Source organism: Thrips palmi, unplaced genomic scaffold, assembly GCF_012932325.1.
Source record: "Thrips palmi isolate BJ-2018 unplaced genomic scaffold, TpBJ-2018v1 HiC_scaffold_19, whole genome shotgun sequence".
Classification (NCBI taxonomy): Eukaryota; Metazoa; Arthropoda; class Insecta; order Thysanoptera; family Thripidae; genus Thrips; species Thrips palmi.
The window spans coordinates 5,762,302-5,788,542 of NW_023144628.1; the positions used below are offsets into that span (position 1 = coordinate 5,762,302).

The 26,241-nt window shown below is 39.2% G+C and overlaps 9 protein-coding genes across 16 annotated transcripts in view; 6 read left to right on the forward strand and 3 right to left on the reverse strand.

Annotated features, from left to right (window-relative positions):
* Positions 1–125: 125 nt before the first annotated feature.
* On the forward strand, positions 126–4,292 carry LOC117646078 (calmodulin-lysine N-methyltransferase-like). Of its 4 annotated transcripts, none has more exons than XM_034386755.1 (6): positions 126–246; positions 2,838–2,910; positions 3,014–3,148; positions 3,230–3,503; positions 3,585–3,894; positions 3,973–4,292. In XM_034386755.1, coding segments are annotated over exons 1-6 (1,020 nt in total). In that variant the 5' UTR covers positions 126–244; the 3' UTR covers positions 4,199–4,292. The 4 variants fall into 4 exon arrangements, with proteins under 4 accessions (XP_034242646.1, XP_034242648.1, XP_034242649.1 ...); XM_034386759.1 differs by lacking the exon at positions 126–246 and adding an exon at positions 956–1,069; XM_034386757.1 differs by lacking the exons at positions 2,838–2,910; positions 3,014–3,148; positions 3,230–3,503; positions 3,585–3,894; positions 3,973–4,292 and adding an exon at positions 857–2,735 and having other exon boundaries at positions 165–246.
* Positions 4,293–4,356: 64 nt separating this feature from the next.
* LOC117646079 (G kinase-anchoring protein 1-like) lies at positions 4,357–6,659 on the reverse strand. Of its 2 annotated transcripts, none has more exons than XM_034386761.1 (8): positions 6,518–6,659; positions 6,108–6,416; positions 5,818–5,907; positions 5,541–5,729; positions 5,291–5,437; positions 5,048–5,213; positions 4,818–4,969; positions 4,357–4,717 (listed from the first exon to the last, which is right to left on the reverse strand). In XM_034386761.1, exons 2-8 carry the CDS (start codon positions 6,291–6,293, stop codon positions 4,682–4,684), a joined length of 966 nt encoding a protein of 321 aa, XP_034242652.1. In that variant the 5' UTR covers positions 6,294–6,416; positions 6,518–6,659; the 3' UTR covers positions 4,357–4,681. The 2 variants fall into 2 exon arrangements, with proteins under 2 accessions (XP_034242652.1, XP_034242651.1); XM_034386760.1 differs by having other exon boundaries at positions 6,108–6,419.
* Positions 6,660–6,773: 114 nt separating this feature from the next.
* LOC117646077 (sister chromatid cohesion protein DCC1) lies at positions 6,774–8,915 on the forward strand. 2 transcript variants are annotated; one of them, XM_034386753.1, is made up of 8 exons: positions 6,774–6,906; positions 7,149–7,325; positions 7,399–7,573; positions 7,664–7,892; positions 7,994–8,182; positions 8,266–8,388; positions 8,463–8,640; positions 8,713–8,915. In XM_034386753.1, the coding sequence occupies exons 1-8, from the start codon at positions 6,896–6,898 to the stop codon at positions 8,816–8,818; spliced, it is 1,188 nt and encodes a 395-aa protein (XP_034242644.1). In that variant the 5' UTR covers positions 6,774–6,895; the 3' UTR covers positions 8,819–8,915. The 2 variants fall into 2 exon arrangements, with proteins under 2 accessions (XP_034242644.1, XP_034242645.1); XM_034386754.1 differs by having other exon boundaries at positions 6,905–6,967.
* Positions 8,897–12,207, reverse strand: LOC117646073 (protein prune homolog 2). Its single transcript, XM_034386749.1, has 10 exons — positions 12,186–12,207; positions 11,396–11,720; positions 11,223–11,318; positions 11,038–11,136; positions 10,706–10,957; positions 10,476–10,624; positions 10,276–10,397; positions 9,960–10,178; positions 9,786–9,884; positions 8,897–9,697 (listed from the first exon to the last, which is right to left on the reverse strand). Exons 2-10 carry the CDS (start codon positions 11,718–11,720, stop codon positions 9,661–9,663), a joined length of 1,398 nt encoding a protein of 465 aa, XP_034242640.1. The 5' UTR covers positions 12,186–12,207; the 3' UTR covers positions 8,897–9,660.
* A 563-nt stretch (positions 12,208–12,770) lies between these two features.
* LOC117646071 (coiled-coil domain-containing protein 40) lies at positions 12,771–17,063 on the forward strand. Of its 2 annotated transcripts, XM_034386746.1 has the most exons (13): positions 12,771–13,505; positions 13,582–13,801; positions 13,885–14,042; positions 14,117–14,361; positions 14,436–14,679; positions 14,792–14,974; positions 15,062–15,307; positions 15,383–15,557; positions 15,640–15,848; positions 15,927–16,142; positions 16,239–16,439; positions 16,519–16,680; positions 16,747–16,983. In XM_034386746.1, the coding sequence occupies exons 1-13, from the start codon at positions 13,074–13,076 to the stop codon at positions 16,981–16,983; spliced, it is 2,928 nt and encodes a 975-aa protein (XP_034242637.1). In that variant the 5' UTR covers positions 12,771–13,073. The 2 variants fall into 2 exon arrangements, with proteins under 2 accessions (XP_034242637.1, XP_034242636.1); XM_034386745.1 differs by having other exon boundaries at positions 16,519–17,063.
* Position 17,064: 1 nt separating this feature from the next.
* Positions 17,065–19,730, reverse strand: LOC117646074 (tyrosine--tRNA ligase, mitochondrial). Its single transcript, XM_034386750.1, has 10 exons — positions 19,283–19,730; positions 19,050–19,197; positions 18,773–18,945; positions 18,469–18,685; positions 18,311–18,389; positions 18,007–18,215; positions 17,802–17,868; positions 17,529–17,717; positions 17,331–17,453; positions 17,065–17,248 (listed from the first exon to the last, which is right to left on the reverse strand). The coding sequence occupies exons 1-10, from the start codon at positions 19,429–19,431 to the stop codon at positions 17,214–17,216; spliced, it is 1,389 nt and encodes a 462-aa protein (XP_034242641.1). The 5' UTR covers positions 19,432–19,730; the 3' UTR covers positions 17,065–17,213.
* A 224-nt stretch (positions 19,731–19,954) lies between these two features.
* Positions 19,955–22,644, forward strand: LOC117646072 (bifunctional coenzyme A synthase). Of its 2 annotated transcripts, none has more exons than XM_034386748.1 (7): positions 19,955–20,157; positions 20,277–20,937; positions 21,022–21,170; positions 21,256–21,456; positions 21,535–21,789; positions 21,869–22,051; positions 22,148–22,644. In XM_034386748.1, exons 2-7 carry the CDS (start codon positions 20,361–20,363, stop codon positions 22,364–22,366), a joined length of 1,584 nt encoding a protein of 527 aa, XP_034242639.1. In that variant the 5' UTR covers positions 19,955–20,157; positions 20,277–20,360; the 3' UTR covers positions 22,367–22,644. The 2 variants fall into 2 exon arrangements, with proteins under 2 accessions (XP_034242639.1, XP_034242638.1); XM_034386747.1 differs by having other exon boundaries at positions 19,957–20,157; positions 20,238–20,937.
* Positions 22,645–23,286: 642 nt separating this feature from the next.
* On the forward strand, positions 23,287–24,150 carry LOC117646080 (39S ribosomal protein L55, mitochondrial). Its single transcript, XM_034386762.1, has 3 exons — positions 23,287–23,510; positions 23,629–23,845; positions 23,930–24,150. Exons 1-3 carry the CDS (start codon positions 23,485–23,487, stop codon positions 24,095–24,097), a joined length of 411 nt encoding a protein of 136 aa, XP_034242653.1. The 5' UTR covers positions 23,287–23,484; the 3' UTR covers positions 24,098–24,150.
* Positions 24,151–24,427: 277 nt separating this feature from the next.
* LOC117646268 overlaps positions 24,428–26,241 on the forward strand; it is a 38,004-nt gene continuing 36,190 nt past the window's right edge. The window contains exon 1 of the mRNA XM_034387107.1: positions 24,428–25,348. Coding sequence (XP_034242998.1) covers positions 25,061–25,348 — 288 coding nt within the window. The 5' untranslated portion in view covers positions 24,428–25,060. The remainder of the gene's footprint in view (positions 25,349–26,241) is intronic.

Sequence of the window (26,241 nt, forward strand, 5' to 3'; positions counted from 1 at the left end):
TCTTTCGCCTTCAAGCGCACTGCGTTTTCATCGGGCACTAATCTTTATTAAATATACTCTATACTTAATGATATTTTGAATTTTATACCTCGCTAGAATTTTACATTTTAAGATTTCAGGTAGTGGCATGGTAGTAGGGATGTTTAGTCTGTTAAGTTGGTGAAGCATTCGAAGTCGAAGCTGCAGACAGCTGACAGACAGCAACAAGACTTTTTTGGGTTATTTTGGGACATACACTTTTAGGATGTAAGTATTTCATTGTTGGTGTTCGATTCCTTTTCGATTGCTCTCTCCGTTGTGTGGTTTGTTTTCATGTTTGATTTAGTTTGCTCATTATTTTGAACATATTTCCTGCTCTTGAAATCCTGTTGTTTACGTTTACGAGGACTGTATTCGTCTGTTTGCACTCATCAAACTTAACCCATTAATCTGTTTTGGTAACATTTCAACTGTATGCTTGTGTTAAGGAACCCTCCAATCGACTGTTTTTGTGCTAATCGTGTTAACTAATACCATAATGATGACTGAATATCTGTATAACCTGTATCCAGGCCAGTCCGGATCACTAACTTCAATGACAATCATCTCGCTCAGGACATGACGCTTAAATCTACCAAATCAAAAAGAAAAATGAACAGGGAAACATAACATGCCTGTGTATCTAAATCGCTATAAGCTGAACCTGGCTACTGTATCTCAGGATTCGTTGACGGCACTGTGAGAATGAAATACTTGTTTGTTCAATGATTATGCAGTCAAATCGAAAGCAAGTTTGTGGTCCTGACTCTTTTATTGGTCATTATAGTTATTGCAGCAAGCAGATGTTGATGTAGTCTCTTGCTTGCTTCACTTTCAGGCCTGGCATTCACTCAAGTGTTGGCTTCTTCATGGACTGAGGGCTAGCAAGATGCAGAGCCCAGATGGCTCTGCGCCATCCAGCCCAGCTTTATCAGACAACTGTGAAAACAACTCTCCTGAAGAATACCATAATGTCATAGCACGTAGCCGTTGGAGGATCCTAGCGCAAGCATTGCAAAAATGTGAAGTTGTACCAACCATGCCAAGCTCAGTACGTAGATTTCAAAGCTATGGCCTTGTTTCTGCTTTGCCTCTGGAGAATTTACATGAAGATAGTGCTACTTGGTATGAATACCGTGCCACTATAGGCCAAGATTTGTTTTCTGTTCTCATTCGACACCCCAAGCGTACATTTACCGCCACTGATCTCATGGGGTTCAATAACACTGGCAACATATGTGTATGGCCATCTGAAGAAGTACTTGCTTATTATAGTCTATGTAATCCAAATACTTTTTCTAACAAATCTGTTCTGGAGCTTGGCGGGGGTATGAGCTGTTTGGCAGGCCTTATGATTGGGAAGTATACATCAGCTTCTAAAGTGCTGTTGACCGATGGAAACGTATTTTCTATCAATAATGTTCATCACATTCTAGTAAAAAATGGATTTGGAAACTCTTCTCGAGTTTCATCATCAGTGCTAAAGTGGGGCAAAAGAGCCAACTCCAAAGTAGAATTTTTAACAGAGGAGCTTCAAAGCAAGCCAGCTTCTTTGAAATTTGATGTAATTATATGTGCTGACTGTTTGTTCTTCGATGATGCTCGACAAGATTTAGTGCAGACTATTTTTGATTTTATAGCTGATGATGGAATAGCACTTTTGACTGCCCCAAGAAGAGCTGACACTCTAGATAAATTTTATGACAAGGCTTGCAATGCTGGGTTTATTTGCAACCTTCAAGAAATTTATAATGATCAAATATGGGATAGACATTTGCACTTAAAAGCCAACCATGGTGAAAGTTACAATGAAAATATTCATTATCCTCTTTTGCTACAACTTAAGAAAATGTCTTTTTACAACTCGCATCAGGTGGATAAGAGTGAAAGTGTAAGTTAGAGACATATTTTGACTGGTAGTTATCTGTAACCATACAAATTACTCTAGTCCTCAAGATGGTCAATTTACTCTGATCAGGGTCTGTTAAATTAATTATCTCATATGATGTACCGTACTAAGCTCCCAAATGGCAGCTTTTATTTATTGCCTTTTAGTTAGTGCTCCAAGACCTCTTCAAGATATTTTTTTTGTAATCTAGTCATTAAATTTTACCAGGGTTGATATATATCCCATTTGTTGGGAAACAAGGTGAAGACTGCTCTTCACATTTTTATGTGTGTAAACTGTAAGACTTTCTGGTGCCAAATACAGAACTAAAGCAACTGTTTTAACGAATCCTAGTCTAAGTTGAGTTCCTGTGATTTAAAAAAATTAAATTATATGTGTACTTTATACATGTATATATTTATTGGAATCTCAGCACCTCATCTAAATTAATAATGTTGATTTAATGTCTGTCTTTATGTTTATTGTTGCAATGTTTGTTACCTATATGATTGCTGGTTTCGGTGTTGTTGAGTTCTCTTGTACTTTTAGGTGCTTTAGTTTTACTAAGGACAAAAGGGGCTAGTTTTATTAAATTTTACACGTGTACAAAAATGTGTAACCAGATTCCTAGTCTTCCTTTGATATTCTCATGCAAAGTAGAAAACAAATTGCTAGTTTTCTTTCTCATGTTATGTCAATTTGATTGTCTACCTAAAGGATGCAGGAGCAGGAATTTGTTCATTTCCATTTGTTTGTGGACAGACACTCAATGAGCAAATGTAGGTGCAAGAAGTTTGTTAAATTTTAATAAAGACCAACTATACCTTCCTGCCAGTGTTTCTGTCTCCACTTTCCCAACAGACTTAACTTCTTAATGCAAGGTTTTAAAAGTATTAATATTTAAGTGTTTCTCTTCCTTGCTCATTTTCAGGGCAGATGTTTGGAGGTCTCAGCCTAGGAAACAATGTGACTTCTGCAAATGTTGGATAGCAGACAATAAACCTGTGAGTATACCACCAGTTTTTAAAATGAATACTGGAAGAAAAATAGAACACAGTAATCTGTTTGTTTATCTAAATAGTTAAGGTTCTTTAATGTTTGTTTCAGTCTATTGCATTCCATGAAAGTGGGAAAAAACATAAAGAAAATGTTGCCAAAAGGCTTTCTGAAATCAGTAAGAAAAGTGCCAAAGATGCAAAGCAACAACTACAGATGGACAAGGAAATCCAGAAAATGGAAGAGGTATGCATTTGTATTGTATTTTTACATCTGGAGTTTCAATCAAATTTCCCAAGTATGTTGTTATGAATTTTTCCTTTATAGGCTGCTTTGAGAGCATACATGAAAGATATCCAGGGTAGTGGAGATTTTACATCTCAGCTTGTGCTTGAAGGGCTTGAGCAAAAACAGAGAGCTGCAGATGAGGCAGCTGAGAAGCAGGCTGAGGCTAAACAAGCAAGAGAAGCGGCAAAGGCACGAGAAAAAATTGATTTGGAGCTTAAAAGGAAAAGGGTGAAGGAGAAGGCAAAGGCTACAAAATGGCACGAAGCTAGGTCAGATGAAGGCTACTCTTACTATTGGCATGTTGACACAAACGGTAAGTATTCTTGACTCTGCTTGACACTCCTTGCTCAATACACTTTTGTAGTCAGTATATTTCTCATTCCTCTGTTCACAGAAACAAAATGGGAACCGCCTGCTGATGGGTACATCTCTATTGCTGATCAGAAAGTTCTTGAAGAAGCTGAGAAAGCTAAAGCAGAAGTAAATGTGCCAGGTAAAAAAGGTAAGGGTAAACACTTCTCCGGTGGCAAGAAGAGGAAACCTGAAGATAGTGGTGCTCCTCCTAGTGCAACCAAAAAAATGGTTCCTGAAGCAAAAGCCGCTGCCTCTTCAAGTAAAGCAGAAAAATTACCCAAGAATATTCCAACTATGGGCCCAGCTCCTAAGCCAAATCCTTACGGGTTGTGGAAGTCAATTGAAAAAAAGTAAGTCTTTCTGCATGTAAAAGAAATTTTGGGAAAAGTTTGTGGTACTTCTTATTAATATTGGCCCCTAATTTCCAGGGTTGAAGTTGAACCGGTTGACTTAGAATTGCCCTCCCAGCAACAGGCAGAAATTAAAGTGCCAGCTCTTGTAGATGACCGTCCAAAAATCAAATTTCACGAGAAGAAAATATCACGACCTATTGTTGATGATGATGCATCAACAAGTCAACCTACATTTACAGGTTTCAAGAAAAAAGGAAACTTCCGGGGCAACACAAGGCAGCGACTAGATACAGATGATTAAGAATCATTTCATTCATTATTTAATTCCTTAGACTATAAGAGACATTTTTGCTTATTTTTTTTTCAAGTACAAGTAAATAATTACTTAAACCATAGTGATCTTCTTGTGACTTTGGAAGGAACAATAGGTGAAAAAAAGAAGAAAAGAGGTTTATAAAGAACTTTGCCCATACACCAAGGTATATTTCAGGTACTGACCCTATATTACAATCTCAAACATGCAACAACAAATGGGATTCATTACTCACTCACATAATTTTATGTCAATGAGGTAGTTAGCTACAAGAAAATAATGAGACTATAACACTGCAAGGACTTGTGGGCTGGCAATGAAATGGAATGGACCCACCCACTCACATTGAATAGAAAACAATTAATACTGTAAGTACATCATGAGAAGATAAACAATTTGGTACTCTCATGTGTACAAGAGAATAGTCTTGTTACATGGACCTTGTGTCCACAGTCTTGATGTGAAATCTCACTAATTGTGAGTCTCACTGGCAGTCCTTTTCTTGTTCTGGAGGACAAAAAGGAGGAGAGTGGTTAAAAATTGAAGCAAGACATAACATGACCACATGAGGTATGATGCTCAATCTGCTCTTAGGCAATTGACTTACCCCCTTTCCCTTGCCATCAGTTGCACTTAAAGCATGAACTTTAGAACGCTCCTGCTCAAGTTGGACATGAAGATTTGCCACTTCAGCAGTGAGTTCATCTTTAACAACCTGAAGTTTATCCAGCTGGACCAGTATCTCAGCTTTGTCTTTGACTGAAAAATGCATGACAAATTAATTTCACAGTAAGTTAAAAGTTAATTGGACAGTTCATCCTAAACAGAAATAACTACCTTCAGATTGACCTATGATTGAACATAATTTCTTGTTGCGGGATTTCACTTTAAGAAGATCTTCCTTGACTTGAGCCAATTCCTCCTTTAAGGATGCAATTTCAGCATCTCTTTCTTCTAACTTAACTTGATATTGAGCAATGGAAATTGCTTCATCTAGGAAAGGCTGTATGACAAACAAAAGCAAATAAATCTTATGTATATATTGTGGTGTTGGTTCCATAAATATGCCATGATACCAACCTCTCTTTCTTTGATTTTTCTTTTCATTTGTTCCCTTTTAATTACTTCTTTAGCCTCTTCTTTAATCTTATTGAAAAATTCTGGATCATCAACAGCTGCAGCGCCATTTTCACAAGGTTCTTGTTCAATTCCATTTTCAGAATTTTCCTGCGCCACAATAATGCTACCTTAGTTATACTTGACGGAATAAGGCATAAGGTTTGAATGTTAGAAACCAGGAACACTTCTATGGATAATTTAAGTAACATACCTGCATATTATTAAATTCGTCAAGAGACATGGCTTTTGATTTTTTCTTTTTACCGGCAACAGATGCTAACTTTTTCTCTGCTTCCAGTTCCTTCTTGGTTCGTTCATAAAAGTCTTTATTCTGTTCAAATTCTAATTTGGACTGAAGAATTGCCTCTTGCAGTTCCCCTTCATAGTTTTCATCTACATACTGAAGCACATACAACCATTTGTCAGTTATACAGACAGTAACGTCATTATTCTGTTGATATTTGAGAGTCACACAGAAAGAAACTCACCTTTGCGTCTTTCTGTTTCCATTCCTCCCACTGCTCTGCAGTCGCTGCTTTGACTTTGGATGTTTTACCCTTACCCTTTGAGTTGGTACTCTGAAAGAGAGAACAATATGTTAGTTTTTAAATGTATTAATCGCATGGTGTGGCATAGTCACTGTTCACACAAGGGGAATTCCAATCTTGCAGAAGCACAATTTTCTCAAAGAATAAATCAAAACATACTGCAGGATAAGTGGGAATATGGGAACATGCAATACTTCAGCTTCCTCTAAAGGAGTTTTCAGTCATCAAACCTGTCCATTTTGAGCAGCTCCTGGCTTTTTGTTGTTCTTGGCTGGACCACCAGCAGCTTTGTTCTGGCTGGGGTTGGGTTTCTTGCCATCGGTTTTAGATTTTTCAACCCTCTTCTTGACAGGGGTTTTGGGTTGATCTTCGCCCTCAATCTTGAGCACTGAAAACCGCGACGCAACGCCCAACATCTTAGCAGTAAGAGGGAAACAACCGCAGGCCAAATTCGGACTGATGTGCCGTGCGTAACCTCACGCGACGATGTTGGAGGAACTGAGACAGGAGGTGCACACAGTTCTCGCCCAGTTACAGACCTGCTAAGAAAACAGAGTCACGAAGACGCAGTTAGAGATGGACTGGATTGCCACGAGCAGGGACGAGCCGACGATGGAAACATGAGCAAAATTGTACGAACCACCACAGAACAACAAAGGGTCCGGTTGGCCTGGCCGCTATTTTAGGCAACGACTGAGCCGCACGGCCAAACTCCTCCACGCCTTCAGGCCGGCTGAATGGTTTGTCGGATGCGAAGGCTGCAGCCGATCGCCAGGTCACAGTGCGCCGATCAGAGACGGGGGTAGGAACTTAATTCCAACACAAGTAGAACAAGCATTCAACTTCTCAGGAGAGAGGAGAGCACGGAACAAGTGTTGTGTTGTTGTTGTTCAACATGAGAGGGTTGAGGAGGTGTGGGAGTGTGGGAACCCCCCTCCCCTTTGACACTTCCCCCGCTCAAACATCCTAGACGGAGTCTTCGGCAATTTTTCATAATTGGTTAACAAGCGCGGGAATTATGGCGGCAAGGTACTGTTGATTTGATATGTGTTTCATTTCGGATATTTTCGAATTGATTTATCTTCACATTGTAATAGAAACTTGCATTTTCGTTTTTGTTTCAATCTCTTATCTCTTTCTTTTAGATGGTTGACACGTGTCTCTTCTTTGAGTGCATTTCTGTGCCTCATGCCATCATTTATAACCTGCATGTTCTATGTAGATGTCTTCATAAATAATCTTGTGGTCTTCCACCTTGATCTTTATTACAGATACTGTAGAAGCTCAGACGAAGTTCTCTCTGTCTTAAATAATGCCAAGGTCCAGGAAAAAGATTTGACATCTATCACCCAAGTTCTAAGCTTTCCAGAACCAAGCGAACTTGATGAAAATTTAGTCCTTCTGGAGCTTGACAATGCTCTTCTAGATTTGATGAACCAGGGCGAAAGGTATGACAGACCACATTTGTCTTTTGGTTTGAGTCTTAACATTTGCGTCTCATTCTAGTTGTATTATGTTTAGCTTGGTCTTCAGAGGCGACAAAAATGAAAGTGCCGTTATGTGCACCAAAAACAGAACTTTTGATGTAAAAGTTGCAGAAATTTCAAATGCTCTAGCTCTTGTACCTGAAATCCTTTGGGGTGGAGATACCAAATCCAACTCATCTCATGAAGAAAGAACTTTAAGCAACAAATGTGTAAGAAAGTTAATCAACTTTGATCAGCTTAGTGAGAATAGCTATGAGAACTATTGATCATAATCATTCTCCTTAATTTGCTTATTCTAGGTCGCTAAGATATTTTATGAGTACCTTGAAGTGCGTCCCTGCGGACCACGTCTTCAAAAGTTACGATCATTGTTGGATAAGGGACAGTACAGTGGTCCTGAATATGAAAGTGAAGTGCAGGACAGTGGAGTAAAATTGTACACACTTCATGACCTACTTCACTGTATTCAAGCCAGTGAGGAAGAGCTTTTGACCGCTCTCAAAGAGAATTTTGTCTGTTGCATTAATGGTAGGAAGAATATTTTGAATTGTTACTGCATATATAAGAAAATAAAATTTCTTTGGCTGATATGGCATAACTTTTCTGTATATTGTTGTTTTTGCCTACAGGTCACTGGCGTTTCCTGGAATTTAATTATCATTTTCGTGTACTCTCTTTAATTCTGGGACTTGTAGATGAAAATTCTTGGCCTTTGAATGGTGTTGTCCGGGGTGAAGTTCTAGAAACATTAAGCGATGTTGTTCCTACTGTAATTCTGGATCATTTACTTGATTGGTACTGCACCGAAAACTCAGACGGTATGAATATTTCTTTTCGATTGAGTGCAAATAATACTTGGGAATGTGAATCTTATTTTACCATTACTTTTGAACTGTTTCAGGGCTAACTTGTACTTTACGTGATGACAGAATCTGTAGATATCTTGGTGAGGTCCTCCTGAGACCAGCAGGGAAATTCAATTTACGCGATTTTCTTTCTGCATGGCAACAAAGTGTGCCAGAAGGTAGTCCCCTTATCTTTCTCAAATTAAAATATACTATAACAAGTTGTTTTTGAGTTGATATTTTTATTTTCCAGGAATGGTGACTGATATGAAATACCTGGAGGGAGTAGCTATTAAAGACATCTCATGCCAGCCTCAAGTTGTAAGATTTTTTCCAGAATGGGAGCTACCTGAAGACATAGCAGAAAGATTTAGGATTTTGTTTCATACAAGAGAGAAATGGACCATTGATGATATACGTCCTTATGTCGAGTAAGATACCTTACCACTGCAAAGTTAATTGATTTCTGTAGTTCACCATGTAATAAAATTGTTTTCCTCCAGGCGTCTAACAACTAACAAGATGAATGTCAATGCACTTCTTACCAAATATGCAAGAGCTTCAACATTGAATGGTGTTAAGCTGTACAGTGCTCGTCATGGAAAATAAGGCTTATGTTAAGTCAGACATACTTCAATAACTTTTAAGAATTAGCACTTATATAGATATAAAAAAAAACAATTAAAATAGTATATTTAAGTACACATTAGAATTTTATTTGTACTTTGGTGCATCATATCCTATTACTATGGCTGAGCAGCTTGAACAACTAACAGCCCACAGGCTGTTTCCAGTTTTTGATTCCTATTTCACTGATGAACCACTAAAAAACAAACAGTACAATGTAATGGGAATAGGTTCAAGAATTAAATTAGCAAAGAAGCACAACCAATAGAATCACACTGGGAACCTATCCTCTGAAAACATTTCAAGATACCAATCGCAAATAAAGTACAGCTTCAATAAAAATATCCAACATTTCTCAAAGACTAACATACAAACTAAAAGAAGAAAACTAAAACAGAATGCACGACACATACTAAATTACAGGCAGGCCCATAACGCACAGTGCCTAAATCAGATAAATTAACAGTCTTAGCATTGTCTTTTTGATCTGTCTACTGAACAGGTTTGGGTCGCAGTGTATGAGAAAGACAGCTTTTATTTTCAAATGAATGAGTTAGTTGGAGGTTTGTCTTTTAAATGGAATGGATGTTGACATGACTAGAATAATTAGTCTCAAAGAGAAAATCAATTTCAATTTCCACTACATAGGCATAACAAATTTGAATGAACTTTAAGCTACATTTATCACAATTATTCAAGATCATCTACATCAGGGGGTAACCTGTTGGCTATAGCTTTCTGTATATTTTCCCCGTAGAGGGGAAAACGGTAAATAATCTGTCAAAGCCTGGTCTTCTGGAGGAAAAGACAAATTTAACATTTACCTACACTGGCCTCATAGATCGTTTGATTTCATCATACCTGAAACAGAAAAGATGTATCAGATGATTTAGGCTACAAGACTATGCACCTGTTATAATTGGATTGCATTATAAACTTATGAACTTACTTTTTCACTTTATCAGGGATACTAGCATGTTCTAATGGCAGAAGGTCATAAAGTTCTTCAAGTGAGTTTACAAACCTTAGTTTTCTGCTAAACTTTGAACTGGAAATAAAGGTTGCAATGAGTACGGAGTAAGTGGGAGAGGAAGTCTCAGATGGTTTGAATACTGTATTGTACCTTATGAAGGGTCTAGTCATCACCACAAGTGTTTTGAGCCAAAATGTGGGATGTACAATGTACAGTCCTTGAAGTGTTTTCCGAAGCCTTCTGTCAATAAGTTGGTAGCATCTTTTTATCCATGAAAATGTTGGAATCACACTTCGTCGAGTGGCACCATGAAGGAAAATTAAAACATAATCTTCTGTTATCAGTTGATCTAGCGTAGTAAGAACATACCTGCAATCATGTTTTCATAAGACCCAGTCCCTTTAATTAATGAAAGAATAATGACTCAAATACAGTGTTTCAAAAAAAAATTTCCGGTAGTGCTTACAGAAATAAATTATCCATGACATAATCATAATCCACTCGGCTTCTATCTGGTAGGAAACATGCACTGAACACAATTATGGCATTGTGACATCCTGCAGATAAATAGCCACCATGAGAAAGAACCTGCAAAGAGAAAAATTAACTTCAGTTTGAAAAGCAAACTCCATCTTCTCATCACTTGTGGATGGAACTGGAGCCTACCCTCTTATATGGTTCGATAACTTTCATATCAATGCGCCGCTCTTCGCCTGCTACAGTCACTGTCCTCCAATGCCTTGCTTCACTACGTTCCTCAGCAGCAGTGAGCTCTGGTATAGCTTCTGGCGTCCTGTCTTCAGCATCGTCAAGGCCTGAGCAGAATAGCATAAGCTTCCATAAAGCAAAGTTTTATTATCATATACAGTATTGGTGAATCAAAACCTTCTTCTTACATTCCAAAATTGAATCCTCCAACTCATCAGGAGAGTCCATTTCGGGCATGAAGGTATCATCAAGTTCAGTGTCACTTCCACCAGGTGAACCAGAAGAATCACGGGCAGTATACATCTGTTCTGTTAAGGTTGTATCTGTTGCAGTATCTGTGTCTGTTGCAATTGAACTGAGCACATCAGCTGTAACTTTAATTTTTCTTCGTCTACTGAGGCTTGAGCCAGGGGAAGGCCCAGTGCCTTGATACAGGGGATCTACAAGAAAATGTTTAAGAGTCATGGACCGAACAACAAACCCCTACTCAGACAAATCGAGGATCTTTAAATTGATATACCTTTCTTTAGTTTCACATTGTTGCAGTCAGCAGATAAATAGGCTTGATACATTGATCTATCTTCTTCATCTGGTGATCTGTCATAGCAGACTGAAATTTCTGCAATCAAAGAAAATTTACAGTAGCATTCAAGGATTTTTTTAACCACTCATCATCTAGACCAAAGGAGTGAAACACAATCTGACCTGAACCTGACATAGGAGAACTGTATTCCAAAGGTAGAGGAACACCTGATGCCTCAAGAGTTTGCCGTAACTCTTGAGGGCTTTTAGGAAAAGTAACTGCAAAAATATAGAGAAAATTAAAAAGATTGCTGGGTATATTATGAACACATCCAAGATAAAAATCAATTCGCTACCTGTTTCCACTTTATAGGCCTCAAGTGGTGGAAGTTCAAGGTCTAGACTTTCCAGGCTAAGGGCAGAATCTTCACGTTTCCTTGCCTCTAACCTAGGATCATCATTAAGCTTTGGATCGATGCTTGGGCGGGAAAAGGCTGCTAAAGCAACACCCTTTGGCATCATTGCATATTTAGTTATGGTTTCTAACTCATCATCATCCACATTCTTCAAAGGGTGGTCATTAGTAGTATCTCTTCGGACGAGGAACGGTTCAGCCTGATCTTCAACTGAAGGAGATGTCTCAGGCGTTCTGAAGGCATGACTACCGTCCACAGCAGCCATCTGAATAAAAGAATACAAAGGAACAGTTTGAAAAAATTAGGTCAGCTGGTTTCATGCCAATTTATAGTCTGCATTTAAGAAAAAATATTGCAGCAATGTGATTTAAATTGTGGTATTTTCAGTAGTAAAGGTTGCGGGAGAGGTTTTAGAATGAGTAAACGCCATCATCACTTGACTCGCACAACAACTACTGACAGATGCACAGAAAAGTTGCCACAGCAGTTCTTTAGAAAATGTATGTGCTTTCAGAAAAATTACAGTATGAGATTTAAAGAAATGATGCTACCGCTTCTCCATGATCAGGAAACCAACATAGATGGAATTTTTAAAGTAACTTGTCATATATGCAAACAAAAGCCAGGTTATAATTCGAATGAGCACAAGAAGTGTGTTTCCGAACTTTAAGAATGTTGGGGCATGAAATGAAAGCTAACTAACAATAAAATAATTGGATAAACAACCCACTGTTTGGCTTCTTGGGAAAAAAAATCACGTTCAGAATCGAGTTTTTCAATGTCTATCATTGCACTAGCTAAACCAAATTAGGAAGTGTCGAAAGTGAAAAAATTTAAGTAACTTACTTTAAACTCAAACTTCAGCGTAAAAGCTAATCCATTCAATCTTTCTTTCCTTCAAAATGACAGAAGTCACAGGTTTTTGCTTTTTGACAGCTCGCACCCCTCCCCTCTGCTGCACGCAACTTCGATAAATCGATCTTAGAGCCGCGTTAGAATTAGTGCCAACCTAACATGTTTTGAGGATTCTAGAAGTGATTTCGAGTTAAAAAAAGAAATAACTCTCAAGAAAGCAGAAACGAAGGATATCGAGGCATTTTCAAGAAATTAGTTAGGCAGTATGTATTTCCAAAGTCCCGGAAAGTAATTAAAAGAAAAAAATGCAGTTTTTTCCTGGCCTACCGCTGCCAACATTCAAAATGAAAGTAGGGAATGCCTCCCACCACTTATTCACCAAGAGGTAGCGATTTGGAATTCATTCATTCATTTCTATGAACGCATCCCATTAAGATATCATCGGTCGTTGTTGACAAAATGGGGAATCTTCAAGATATGCTAGAAATTTTGTTTGATGTTTCAAGAAATTATTTCAATAAAATGAGATATCATGTTCTCCATGGTTCATTTCAGGAACAACCAGAAAATTCAGTGATGAATCTTTCGATGTCAAAATGATGCCCATCGTGACATTGATTTAAGACAAACGGGATTCTAGTAACCATGTATGTGCAGAGCATCGAAAATGTTGAAATGAATTCTTGTGTGTGTACATGGTTGCCATGGTGACTAGCTTATTACTTTGGTATGAAAGGTGATTTCTTGATATTTGCCAGAAGCAATGGATAGGAAATCAGAAGATGAGGAGCAAGAAGACAGTAGATTACTTGTTGATGAACTGAAGAATATGGACCAGAAAGAGAGGAATGTAGACATGGTGGACAATGGTCCGTCCACTTCTCAAAACCATGGTTTTGATGGAAGAACAGGCCTTGATCCTCAAAGCACTGCAAGAGGTGGAGAGGGATTCAGTCACAGAATGGCCCCTGTGAATGACAGTGATAGAAGAGAAGACACAATTCCACCAGCATTATTAGAGAACATGAATCGAGAGCCTGAACATGACAAGTTTCAAAAGGAGGGATCAGGAGACAATGGAGGAAACCCACATGTACTTGATCCTGACAACCCCCTCATGATGAAGTTCCAAAAGGCTTTAAAAGAGCTTTTGCAGAAACGGCTCAGTAAACTTGATCAAGAAGTATCTGAATTGGTAAAATTATTTCTTTTGTCTGTTCCCTGTTGTTTACATTTTTCACCATAATTCATTTGCTCTCAATTTCAAACAGGATAGCAATTTGAAAGCCAAGGCAAAAGAGAGAGAAGATCTGGGAGTAAATCTCTTCAACCTCCAAGAAGAAGTTGCTCATAGCCAGAGGCAGTTGGCATCTTACAGAAAATCACTTGCTGAGTTTGAGGAGACTCGTGCTAACTTAGAAAAGGAGTTAAAAACTCTTAACAACGTTCACAAGGCAGAAGCACAAAAAATTTCAGACATCCAAAAACAAGGTATAAATTACTGAAAAATTTAAGCCATTTTAGCTGACACAAAAATAAATATAAATCATCATAATTTTTGATCTTATTTTCAGAGGACAAAATGCGTCTTGAGATAGAGATTTTGAAAAGTGTTGAATGGCAATTAAAGCAATGGGAGTCCGAATACAACTCAGAACTGTCAGTATCACAAAGAATAGCAGACAAAACTGAACAGCAGAAAGAAGAAATGGCAAAAGAAAAGCAAAAGCAGGTAGTAGAAATGTGCAATACGTACTATTTCAATATTAAGTGAATGACTTACCAAGCCTCCTCTTTCTTCAATAGGACATACTTCTGTTAAAACTGAGGCAAGCTGTGCTTGGTTTGGAAAGCAAGCGAGAGCAGTTAAAAGCCCAGAGAGAGGTCAAGTTGCAACAACAGGAAAGTCTTCGCAGGACAATAGCTGAAGGCTCAGCAGATCTAGAAGCACTACAAAATGAGCAAGTTCGCTTGACTCGAATATGGAATGGAGTAGTGGTTAATTTACAACAAAGAGATAGAGTTTACAATAATGTTCAAAAAGATTTGAAGTAAGTCGAGAGATTCAGTTTCAAAACTCTTTTTAATTTCTGCCTGTTTTAAAGTTGTGTTTTATTCAATACAGAAAAGCTAAGGAAGCATTTCAGCTAATGATCTCAGAAATTGAGAGCTACAAAAGAATAGCTAAGCTTGAAATGATTGAAAATGAAAAAATAATGGGCGTTCTTGGTCGGCTTGAAACAGAATACAATGATCTAGTGAAAAGTTACTACAAAAACAAGGAACGGATTTCAGAAATAGAAGATGACTATAGTTCTGTTTCTGAAATGGTTAAGAAAACTGAGGATAATTTGCGCTCCACACAAATGGTAAAGCTTGCCCTCCATTTTTGTGACTGATGAAATAGAAGGAAGTTTTGGAGAAAATGTTCTCACAAAGTCACAGGAAGCAACTGATCAAATTTAACATGTTACTTCACAGGATGGCAAGGTTTTGTCTCAACAGAGCCTCTACCAACAAAGAGAATTGGAGCATCTAACACAAAAAAAAATTTCATTAGAAATGCAAATTCTAGAGAAGCTTCAAGACCAAAGCAAGCATGACAAGGCTTTTCAACACTTGGCTCGTTCAATCAAAAGTCTTAAAGACAACAACAAACAGCAGGTATAAGCCCTTCTCATAATATTGATATTAATTCTATTATGATCATGTGCCTATACACTACAACCAAAGAAATTTTCCATGTAACAGGAAATGGCTTTTATAATGATGGAGAATCAAATAGCTAAAACAATGGTAGAAATAGAGAAAACTAGAGGTGCTGCTGTATACAATGAAAACCTATTGAGGGAGGCAAGTTTAGAGGCAGAGAAATATGCTAATGAATTATTGCAGCTAGAAGCTACTGTTAAACGAAACACACACATAATGGAAAGCAAAATGCAGTTAATAGATCAGCTCTCTAAAAAACTGGATAGTATTCTTGCTCGTTCTGGGGTAAGTATTTGGTTTGAAATGTAATGAAATTTTTTGTATTGAACAAATGTAATAAACTCCTTGCTTATCTAAAAGTCGACAGAGGAAAGCCCTCAGCAGGTTCGAATCAAAGCCATAGAAACTGAAATAGAAGAAAACACCCAAGAAGCTGAAAAGAAACAAGCATTTTGGTTGCGGCTCCAGTCCCACATAGTGAGACTTACTGAGGAGAGACAAACACAGCTGCAACAGCTCAATTTACTATACAAGCGTAAGTTCATACACCTTTGAAACTGAATTTGTTTTGTGAAATCAATTTGAAAATTAACATTCCTTTCACCATTTTTCTAAAGAGGTGCATATTTTAACTCAGAGGTCTCTGAAAATTGAGTATGAAACTGAAAAGCACAACAAAGGAAAGAAAGATGTTGAACACCAACTACATGAGCTGGAGATTTCTCTTCATAAAATGACGGTTGGCCTGCACAACAAGAGAGGATACAAGGAACTCCTCGACAAAGAAAATCTTGTCATCCAAACAGAAGCTTTAGGTCTTTTGAAGGTATTGATACTTGAAGTTATAAGGTGAAATGTAGTTTAGAAATAAGCAATAAACATGCAAATATATGGGTATGTTAAGGATCTGGAGCGAGAAAATGTAGAACAAGAAGAGGACCTAACTAATTTAGAGGAAAGTAACCTATCACTTAATCAAGAAATTCTAGATTTGAAGCGGGAATGTTTGGCTTGGGAAAAGAAAATTATTCTGGCTTCTGAAACAAAACAAATGAATGAAGAAGATAACAAAGCCAATGGGGAACTCGGTCAGATGAGGGTTGAAATTCACAGAATGGATGTAAGTAACAAATGGAAAAACTTCAAAAGTAAATCATGATTTTCAAAGGTACAATTTGTTTTGTAAACAACAAATAAAATCCCATCACAATTTTAGGTGAGATTCTCGCACCTTAGAAAAGTACAGGAAACCCTTGTAAAAGATTTGGAGCACTGCATTATGAGAAGAGAATCCCTGATAGATGAAGCAGACGCCAGAGAAAAAAGATCGGTTGGAAACCATGGAGCTGTTAGCAACCGAATAGTTTTTGAACGCAAATTAGAAAATCTTTCGAATAGAAAGAAACAAGCTAAGATGGTAATTTCCATACTTCCTTAATTTTTGCAAGTACTCAAGTTGATGTATTGAGAGTTAATGGTTTTAACTATTTTCACAGGAAGCCAAACAAATTTCTAATCAATTGGAAAATGAGCTCCCCAAAGAGTTATCACAGCTAAATGCGTCCCTTGAAGAGACTGAGAAAGCATTGCAAAGAGAAGAGCAGGCAGTTGCAGATGGAAAAAGAAAAGTTGAGGAAGCTCATTTACTAAAACAACAGGTGGGAGCAGTTTTGATCCAAATTAAATCTTTGAGGAACAAAGAGACACTTAATATATTTTTACAGAAGCTGGAAATGCTAATTCGACTACAGAAGAAAGTTCGTTTGTACAACAAAGTGAAGGAGGGGAAACACAGATTACTGTTCCGGTCTGAATCAGCTATAGATGCTGAGATGTATAAGCAGCGCACAGTGTCCAGTGACCTCCTGGAATTAACAGCAGTTTTGCAACAGCATTTTCCTCCCCTGCAAATGCAGATTCTTCGTTTGAATAACACACTGCAATCATCAAATGGCCAGTAAATCAAAAATTCATTAAAATTTTTACTGGCATGATGGACATTGGGACATTTGGGATAGGTGTATGACAAGTAAAGGCACCTCTAGAGTTCTATCTGTATACTTTATGGAGTATGTAAGCGAACATCCATGTGATTTACACTTCATTTACACTTGATCACATACTAACAGATAAATATAGATTTTTGTAAGTTTTCCAAAGTGAGCCACATGTCTCCACAAAGATAATTATGTCAAACCCATTCAACTAGGTAAAAGTTCTTCTTTCCTGAAAAAAAAAAAAGCAACACTTAAGGAAAGAAATTCTTATAGCAAGGAATTGAGGGATTAAATTTAAAGAAATTGCTTACCCACTCGCAGGAGTGAAAAATTACTAGGTAGGATGTGTGAAACTTGAAAGACTTCATCAGGATTACGTGATTTTTGATAATTCACAGTGAAACCTCCAGCAGAAATTATTCTTCTTGCATCACCTACACAAAAAATTCTCATTTATATCAAGAGAAATAATATTGAACTCTGCAGAGGTGAAAGTCTGCTTAACTTACTCTCAGTCGGAAAGCATCCAGCTGCTGTGCTTACATCCACAAAAGTCATACCAGGTTGTAAAATCATTTTTTTCAAAGGTGCTCCACGAAAAACCTGCAAGGCTTGCTCTGAGGTAAGCTCAGCTAATTTGTTTGGATCTGAGCCATGCAATAAAGTTGATGTTAACTGAGCCATTTTTAAACCTTCCTCTTCAAGAGAGAAAAAAAAAGTATCCAGTAAAATTTGCATGTGCACATAGCAGATCATTGTCATATGTCACATTGATAACATACCTCCATGTACAAGGGTAGTGACATCTTGAGCTAAAACTTTTTGTGCTATCCATTTTGATGGTTCTTGCTAAAACAATATAAGATTTGTTAGGACAAATGTAATAGAGCAGTCAAACAACACAAGGTTTATATATTTTAATAAATTGCAATGACAATGAACTGTTCTTAAACTAAATTGACTTATAGAATAAAAGATTCTACTAACCTTGTGCTTGTCCATTATCTCCTTTATCTCTCGTAATGTATTGAAAGTAAAAAGCTTCAATAACTGTTCCACATCAGCATCTGGTGTTCGCACAAAAAATTGGTATAAGTCATAAGGGGATGTTTTTACTGAAGAAAGCCACACTGCATTGCCGGCTGATTTTCCAAATTTGTCCCCGGCTTCCGATTTTATTAGGGGAAGAGTAATGCCTGATAACAGAAAGATTATAGGGAACACAGAAATACATCAACACCTGTAACTAAATGAAGTACCTAAACATGAGGGGCGCATCAAGAGCACTTACCATACACGGGTACATCTTCAACACGACTGATCAGGTCATGTCCTGACACAATGTTACCCATTTGGTCACTACCACCAATCTAAAAATAGTAATCTGTGTTACAAATCATAGTTTAATTGAACAGAAACCATAAAAGGAGGAAATCACCTCAAACTTACCTGAAATCTACAATTATGTGCACGATACAGATGTAACCAATCATAAGCTTGAAAAATTTGGTAAGTAAATTCAGTAAAGCTCATGCCACGTTCAGATTTAAGCCTTTGGGAAACACTGTCTCGGCCCAACATTGTTCCCATACGAAAATGGCGTCCAACATATCCAACAAACTCCACAGAATTCATTTTACAGTACCAATCATAATTGTTCACTATCCTGTAAAATTTGAGTACAGCTTTTAGTATAGCATTTGTAATGCAAAAACCCATCATACTTTCAAAAAATATAAAATCAAAGACATACTTTGGAGGATGAAGTTCACACCCATCAGAAAAGTGCTTCCTAAAATTTTCAAAAACATTTTCTATGTTTTCTTTAATGCTATCAGCATTCTTAAAGACTAATTCTGATGAAAGTGATGGGCGTTCAGTACTCCTTTCACTTGGATCTCCAATGTGCCCCGTAGCACCTCCAATCTATTTTTGAGTTTGTTTGTTGCAAATTTACAAGAAAAAAAGAATTATTGCGTTGTGCTTGCATTGAACGCTGAAAGGAAACTTAGGGGCACTAAGTTACTAACCAAAGCAACAACCTGATGACCACGTTTCTGCCAGTGAAGAAGATTGACAAGTACAAGGAGATTGCCAACATGCAGACTATCTGCTGTAGGATCGAAGCCAGCATAAACACATTGGCTTGATGACTTTAGAAGAGTGTCAACCTCTGTGCTGTAATCATATAGTATGTCATGAGAAAAACTCGAGACGCTAATAACCCAAAGATAGTTGGAAGGGGAAAATACCAAAGCCCTACCTGGAGTTGCCAGGGAAAATATCTTTGAACATGCCCCTATCTGCCAGCTTCAGCACACTCCGGGGGTTGGAGCTTTTCCATCTCAGGCCTGACGACCAGGTGACATACCTCGCTGATTTATAAAAGTTCCTCACTACGTTCTGAGACATAGCCTATGCTACGTATACAATGTACATCAACAAAATTAGCTAATGCTAGTGTGTACTTATAATGTTTCCCCTAGTCAGTAACAATTCGGCTTTCTTTTCTGACAATAAATACAATTGACACTTTCTTCACGCGGTCGATTCAGCATTATTAAACCTTTTAGAAGCCTTACGGGAACAATCTAGTGTGCTTCCATGTCAAAATGTATCAGTTTCCTCCAATGCAGTACTGTAAACACTGGAGAACTTTCTAGGTTAGGGGCGTTCTACACACCACAGCAGCTCGGACATTTTATTGCTATTGCAATTCAGAAGGGAACCCCTGCTCTAAGGGAACCCCTGCTCTAAGGCTAGACTTAACTTGGCCACAAAACCCGACAGCTGCTACCGATTCTCCTTCCTCAAAAATGGAACTTATTTTTCACTTTGCTATGAAGTCAAAATAGCTATTTGTCAGTTCTTTTTTTTCATTTGAATTAAGTCCTATTATATTTCTCTTTGGGGCATGTTTTTGCTGAGTGTGAAATTTTTCATATCTCGCATTGAAGTGTGTGCGTGTGTGTGTGCGTTTGACGCGCGTGCGTGTGCGCTGTGTGTGTGTGTGCCGTGGGTGGGGTGACGTGCGATGTACATTGCCCTCTCATCGCGAGATGTGAAGGATCCGGTAAATAAGCCCTCACAACGACCTCCTTACGCCTGCAGACCCGTTTGCCGACAGCCACGGTGCAGGTAAATGCCCCGACCGTGTGCTGGTACAAGTGTCGAGTCCTGTCGCGCCTCAGGGGACTGTAAGTTTGTTTCGGTTGCAGCGCCGTCCGCAGGTTATGTTTATCCCTTCCTTCTGCTAGGCCGAACACTGACTCCGGCAAGGCCGCAAGCCTTGTCGTCGACTCCTCGGCTCCAAGCTGGCTGCCAAAGTGGTCCGTTGCAGCATGGCCAAGACTGGGCTCCTGGTTGTCACCAACCCGTCACGAGTGGGCCGTGTGCTGCCCGACGTGCAGAAATACCTGCTCAACAAGCTGTACATTCAGTACCTGCCCACTCGGCTGTCCCGCTTGCTGACACCGCCGTCGCCGCCAGTGGCTGCACCCAGCCCTGCTGTGTACAGCCGCGCTGTCATTGGGATGTACTCACAGACGCTGGGGCACAATCTCGACGTCGCTATTCTCCTAGCGTACTTGAAGGATCCAACGCAAACCATCATTCGCACCAAGAAATCCATTGACGTTGTGTTTTTTGACCAAGTTCTTAGTAATGATGAGATGAATGCGTTTCTTAAGAAATGTCTCGCAAATGTATCTGCTGGGTGTGCCGTAGTTTCCTTAGATAATGAGAGTAGTGAAACGCCACCTGTGGACACTGATGCCAATGAGGCAATGTATGACAACGTTGTCCTTGGAGGCACCTTTGACAGGCTTCATGCTGGACATAAAATTCTGCTCAGTGAAGCAGTTCTTCGATGCAGGCGTAAACTTACTGTTGGAGTTACCGATGAGTCAATGCTGAAAAGTAAGCACTCGCTCCCCTACATTTTAATAAGCACTGGATTACTCCTCCTATGCATGTGTCTAACCTGGTTCCCTTTTATCTCAGCAAAATGCTTAACAGAGCTGATTGCATCATGCGAGGATCGAATAGCTGATGTTCTTGAAGTTCTACAAGATTTAGATCCAAATATCGAATATGATGTGGTGCCCATCAGCGATCCATTTGGCCCTACTATACGTGAGCCTTCTTTCGAGGTACGTGCCATGTACTGGAAGCCACTCTGTCACTTTGTCTCTTTGCTCTGGATGATGCCCAAGCCGGACCATGTGTATGTTTTAGATGATTGTTGTGAGCGAAGAGACAAAGGCGGGAGGTCTGAAAGTAAATGAGGCTCGTGAAGCAAAGTCTCTCAAACCACTGGTTGTACACTCTGTGGATCTCCTGGTAACCCAAATCAAACAAGAGCAAGAGGAAGAAGATAAGGTGAGCTCTGGCAATCTAAGACTCAGAGTACTTGGAACAAGACTAAAAAAACCAGAGGTAAGGCATGAAATTTGATGAATGTTTCCAGAAATTTGAATTTTGTCTTGAGAGCATTCTTTGTTTATCTTTTTCCAGGCAAGACCCAATTTGCCTCCATCACCGTATATCATTGGACTAACTGGAGGCATTGCCAGTGGGAAGTCTTCTATTGGACGACGGCTGGAAGAAATGGGTGCAGGTCTCATAGATTGTGACTCACTTGCCCACACTTTGTATGAACAGGGCCAACCTATCAAAGACAAAATGGTGGAATTCTTTGGAAAGGACATCCTGGATGCTGATGGTGAAATAAACAGAAAAGCACTTGGTCTTCTTGTGTTTAACGACAAGGTATAATGAAATGATTTTTTGTTGTTCTATAAATTTTTAATTTTTTATCTCACTTTTAATTATTGAAAATAACTTACAGGCCAAACTTACTGCATTAAACAACATGGTGTGGCCAGCACTTTGGGAAAGAACCCAACATGAAATTGCCAAACTCCATGCATCTGGGAAAAACATAATTGTCGTAGAAGCTGCTGTTCTACTACAAGCAGGTTGGGAGCAGTACTGTCACGAATATTGGGTCTGCATGATTCCTCCAGATGAGGTAAATAATTTGCCTAGTCTCCTCTCATCATCACCTATGAAGGAAAATAATTCCTGGAAGTTGTAGTCCTGAAATTTTATGCAAATATGTGTTTAGGCTGTGAGGAGGCTGAAACGGCGCAACAACTTGCCGGAAGACGCGGCCCGCTCTCGCATCGCTGCCCAACCAAGCAATTCCGAGCAGATCAAGGGTGCCACTACCATTTTATCAACATTGTGGACCTATGACTTCACTCAGCGCCAAGTTATTCGTGCATGGAAGCACCTCCACAACTACCTTGAGGAAGCAGGCATTAATAAAGGAAATAAGTTATAACTCACATCCCTTTTTATTAATTCTATGTACTGAGACATATTGTGGGAATTCCAATTACCAAAATTGTGATGTCACTTTTTTTTCTTCTTTTACCTCATAGTTCTTATTTGCATGTCATGAAGTATGCATTTGTACAACATGTCAACAGCATGATAAGAGATGATTGTTACTTGATTCCTGTGTGCTCCATCTGCATACACTAATGTAATGTATATATGTAATATGTATTCTTTTTGGATTTTCCTTGGTTTTGTATTAAAAATTTTCTTTACAGCCAATTTTTTTACCTCTTATTATTATTATTATTATTGTATTCATTCCAGTGAGAATTGAGAGCTGATTTGTATTATCGGGTGGTCCTTTTAAGAAAATTCACACTTTACAGATAGTGCCAGGCTGTGGCAGGGGGTGGGGAGGGCAATAGCCTGCCTTTCCAATGTGTAAAGTGTGAATTATCTTTACTTGATACAGCTTTTATCAACAATAAGATGGAATGGAAACTCACTGTTTGTTTTCAATGTGCAAAGGACAACATGCTCCAAGCTTAGCTACCTTTAGAGCCCTACATGCATTTAGGGCTCCAGCTACCGTTAGCTCTGTGGTACTGGCACTTATGTTAGATGGAGGGGGTGAGGGGCTGATCCATTCACCATGGTCATTCCCCATTACTGCCATTTACATTTTGTTTGAAAACTAACACTCTGTGATATATTTTTGAAGAAAGATTTATCTGTTTCCTCTTTTGACATATCAATAAATCTATCTGAAAAAGTATCCTTGTTCTGCCTTGAATTCATCCATATCCCCTTAAAACCACCGAGAACCAACTTCTGTCGTTCGGAAAAAGCAGGTAAAAAGCGGCAATGAAGTAAGTAGCAATGTCTCATACAAGTGAGTGCTGCCTTTCACTTCTTAAAAATTTCTCATACTGTTCTTTCCGTTTGGTTCGGCTGCAAATGCAGGCCGTCTGTGTTGCAATAAAGTGTTTTTAATGTTTGGAGCATAATTGCGAATTTGAAGAAGTATCGTCGCCTCAGACTTCATCCATTTTCGAAAAGGAAACATTCAAGAGCATTGCTTCATTGTGTTCTATTCTCAAATTATATTTATACAGTAAAATGATTTCTTCTAACCTATTGATCAGGTGAGAATCTATGTAAAGGGACTATTGTTTAGTTGATTTCGTCATTAAATCTAGTAAATCAGAACAATTTTGACTGCTTTTTTGACATTTTCATACATTAATGTTCCATTATTTTCAGGATGAGAGCAGGTCATCAATGGGCAGCAGCCAAGTGCATACTGTCGTCTCCTTTATCCTCGCTCAATAAGCTGTGCGCCAGGGGTTTGTCAAATAACCTAGCCCTTGTAACCAAAATCCATAGAGAGTCATTTTTAAGAACATATCCAACTCTTGTAGTCCAAGCGGATGGGTCATCATTTTACATTCGTTACCAAGAGCCTCGCTCTATTATACAAGTAAGTAATCCAACTTTGACAATTAAATCTATTCATGTCGGTTTAGGATATTAATTGAACTTTTTATATATTTTTTGAAAACAGCTGCCGCTTGATGTTTCAACTTTGACACCTGAAGAATTAAAAATTAGATTAGCCAAAAGGAACCCGAAAAAGAAGGTTGTTTATGCCAAAGAAGAAGAGGACACGTATCAAGCGTCGAAATATATCAGACTCGTCAAAAAGGCAAAAAAGGCAGCTGTAAAAAACTAATGTTCCACCGCAATAGAAATAATTATGTAAATAGAGTAGTTACATTAAGCTAATTTCAAGAATAAGAATTTTAAGTTTCTTTGTTGTTGTTGTTGTTTTGTTTTTTTAACGAACCTATTGAAACACTCACGTCACTAATTACCTGGTTTACCGGCCGATAGCCAGACAGCCACAACGAAATCCGAAAAGAGTAGCATGGAAACATGCATCCGCTGATCACCCGTCAGGATTCAAACTACCGCGCCTCGCCTGGAGTAGTACCACAGTCCGCCGCCGCGGGCGCTGCTGCTGCTGCTGGTCGCCGCGAGACGCTGGCCACGCTGGCTCTGCCAGTCGTGGGGTATCTCTGGTGCAAACGGGGAAGAGGAACAAGCGCAGGCCAGTTTTCATTCAGTCGAAACTCTTCTTGAAGATGTCGTTGCAGTGAGAACATGGCGACCGAGCCGCGAGGATCTCTGTTGATGTCTGTGTTAAAAACTGTCACTCGCAGTGGACGTTTGCAAATTAAGTGAAGTTTTGCTTCAAGTCCGTTTTTCGAAGCTGTGCTTTCGATGATCGTGCGCGTGCCGTCTCGGAATAACGACCTCAATACCCCATTCCGACGGTTTAATTTGTGGATTTGACAGAAGAGCTTCCGCCTACTTTCAAAACATTGCAGTCCTGGATCTTCTTGTCAGTTTCTGAAGAAAGTGCATACGGTGTTTGTGGCCGCAGACGCATTAAGACAACTCTCATCGTCCATGGAACAACCCCGATTGAGGCCATGGATCTTGTTGCTGGTCTGATGATTTGTGTAAACATTGATCCAGAGGCCCATTCTGTGCTCAGCCCCCTTTTACAAGCTCTACCATTTCCCTATAAATATTCAGCCTGTCAGTAATGATGGCTTTTCACCTACTCCAACGACCCCTCTTCTGTGAAAGAACTTTAAATGAGTGATGTTATAGTAAAGTGGTCTTCAAAATGATTCAAGCGTCAAGTGGTCATCGGAGTGACAATGGTTTTAGTAAAAAATTAAGTGATAGTGGTGGAACAGCTATCATGAACCTATCTCCTGAAAGGATTGTGGTGCCCTCATCAAGCTCGGCCTCTCTGGATACCAGGCTGGGCCCGGGCGTACCTACACTCAAGTTATCACGTGTCACGGGCTCCTCATGTCAAGCGCTGCGACATGCAGTTGCAGCCCTAAATCGTCTTGATGACTTCACAAGAGAGAAAATAGGATCAGGATTCTTTTCTGAAGTTTTCAAGGTAGGTTTAATCACCTTCATTTTTATGATATATATCAATTGAAAGAAGTAAACATTTGTCACTTTATCTATTGACTCTCCATGAAACATTTGGTTCTATGTGTCTTTCATTTGTTGAAATAATTGCCAGTCTTATATTAAGTGTAGGTGGTTCGAATAATACTTTCCAAAGATACACAACCATCTTTGAAATAAAAATCCGTCATCCAAGTACACATCCCTTAATCAGTTGAGTCTGACTTTTATGGAGACCGTTTATCTTTTTTTTTTTTTACTCTGCAATTTTACTACTATGGCTATTGTACAACATTACAAAGTTTCTTTTTGTTTTTTTTTTCCTTTTTTTGTCATATTTTCAAAATTAAAAGAGGAGCTGGTTCAAAGGGTTAAAGGTGATGAATTGTTACTGCTTGCACTTACAATCAGTTTTTTTTTTTTTTTTAATTTTGTGTGTGTGCGAGGGGGCTAGCTGCAACACCAAGTTGGTCCTCCAGGTCTCTGTCATGCGAACCGCCCAGGGGAAGGGAAGGGAAGGAGAGGGGAGTGCCACAGTCAAAAGTGAGCCGAAAAGAGGTGGGCCGGTGGGGCGGGGCGGGGCGGGGGAAGTCCACGATGGGTGCGGGCTCGGGCTTGGGCTTGAGCATGAACATGAAGGAAAGCCCAGCCAAAAGCCGTGGGCAAACATGATCTGGCGCGGCTCAGGCTTGCTGGTCGATGCCGTGCCGTGGTTCCCTTGATGGGATCAAAGTGAAGCGAATGGCTTCCCCGCCCCGCCGGTGCAGTGCGGTGCAGTGCGGTGCATCTGCCGGCGGCCAATCTTGCGGTGCATTGGATGGATGCGGTGCATCTGCCGATGCATCTGCCGGTGGCACGGGCTGGACCGGCCGGGCATGG

Excerpts from the sequence above, each read along its gene's own strand:
- LOC117646078 (XM_034386755.1), top strand. Across the intron at positions 2,911-3,013 it reads GGATAGCAGACAATAAACCT|TCTATTGCATTCCATGAAAG; the intron begins GTGAGTATACCA and ends TGTTTGTTTCAG. Across the intron at positions 3,504-3,584 it reads TTGGCATGTTGACACAAACG|AAACAAAATGGGAACCGCCT; the intron begins GTAAGTATTCTT and ends CTCTGTTCACAG.
- LOC117646079 (XM_034386761.1), bottom strand. The coding sequence starts at position 6,293 with ATGTTGGGCGTTGCGTCGCGGTTTTCAGTGCTCAAGATTGAGGGCGAA. Across the intron at positions 5,908-6,107 it reads GAGCTGCTCAAAATGGACAG|AGTACCAACTCAAAGGGTAA; the intron begins GTTTGATGACTG and ends TCTCTCTTTCAG. Across the intron at positions 4,970-5,047 it reads AATCATAGGTCAATCTGAAG|TCAAAGACAAAGCTGAGATA; the intron begins GTAGTTATTTCT and ends TGCATTTTTCAG.
- LOC117646077 (XM_034386753.1), top strand. Across the intron at positions 7,326-7,398 it reads TTGATGAACCAGGGCGAAAG|CTTGGTCTTCAGAGGCGACA; the intron begins GTATGACAGACC and ends TATTATGTTTAG. Across the intron at positions 8,641-8,712 it reads GATATACGTCCTTATGTCGA|GCGTCTAACAACTAACAAGA; the intron begins GTAAGATACCTT and ends GTTTTCCTCCAG.
- LOC117646073 (XM_034386749.1), bottom strand. The coding sequence starts at position 11,720 with ATGGCTGCTGTGGACGGTAGTCATGCCTTCAGAACGCCTGAGACATCT. Across the intron at positions 10,625-10,705 it reads GGAGGATTCAATTTTGGAAT|GCCTTGACGATGCTGAAGAC; the intron begins GTAAGAAGAAGG and ends TATTCTGCTCAG. Across the intron at positions 9,698-9,785 it reads ATCCCTGATAAAGTGAAAAA|GTATGATGAAATCAAACGAT; the intron begins GTAAGTTCATAA and ends TTTCTGTTTCAG.
- LOC117646071 (XM_034386745.1), top strand. The coding sequence starts at position 13,074 with ATGGATAGGAAATCAGAAGATGAGGAGCAAGAAGACAGTAGATTACTT. Across the intron at positions 14,680-14,791 it reads ATTTGCGCTCCACACAAATG|GATGGCAAGGTTTTGTCTCA; the intron begins GTAAAGCTTGCC and ends GTTACTTCACAG. Across the intron at positions 15,849-15,926 it reads AAGCTTTAGGTCTTTTGAAG|GATCTGGAGCGAGAAAATGT; the intron begins GTATTGATACTT and ends GGGTATGTTAAG.
- LOC117646074 (XM_034386750.1), bottom strand. The coding sequence starts at position 19,431 with ATGTCTCAGAACGTAGTGAGGAACTTTTATAAATCAGCGAGGTATGTC. Across the intron at positions 17,869-18,006 it reads AGATAATGGACAAGCACAAG|CAAGAACCATCAAAATGGAT; the intron begins GTTAGTAGAATC and ends ATATTGTTTTAG. Across the intron at positions 17,249-17,330 it reads TTTTTCACTCCTGCGAGTGG|GAAAGAAGAACTTTTACCTA; the intron begins GTAAGCAATTTC and ends TTTTTTTTTCAG.
- LOC117646072 (XM_034386748.1), top strand. The coding sequence starts at position 20,361 with ATGGCCAAGACTGGGCTCCTGGTTGTCACCAACCCGTCACGAGTGGGC. Across the intron at positions 20,938-21,021 it reads CGATGAGTCAATGCTGAAAA|CAAAATGCTTAACAGAGCTG; the intron begins GTAAGCACTCGC and ends CTTTTATCTCAG. Across the intron at positions 21,790-21,868 it reads TTCTTGTGTTTAACGACAAG|GCCAAACTTACTGCATTAAA; the intron begins GTATAATGAAAT and ends AATAACTTACAG.
- LOC117646080 (XM_034386762.1), top strand. The coding sequence starts at position 23,485 with ATGATTTCTTCTAACCTATTGATCAG. Across the intron at positions 23,511-23,628 it reads TCTTCTAACCTATTGATCAG|GATGAGAGCAGGTCATCAAT; the intron begins GTGAGAATCTAT and ends CATTATTTTCAG. Across the intron at positions 23,846-23,929 it reads AGCCTCGCTCTATTATACAA|CTGCCGCTTGATGTTTCAAC; the intron begins GTAAGTAATCCA and ends TTTTGAAAACAG.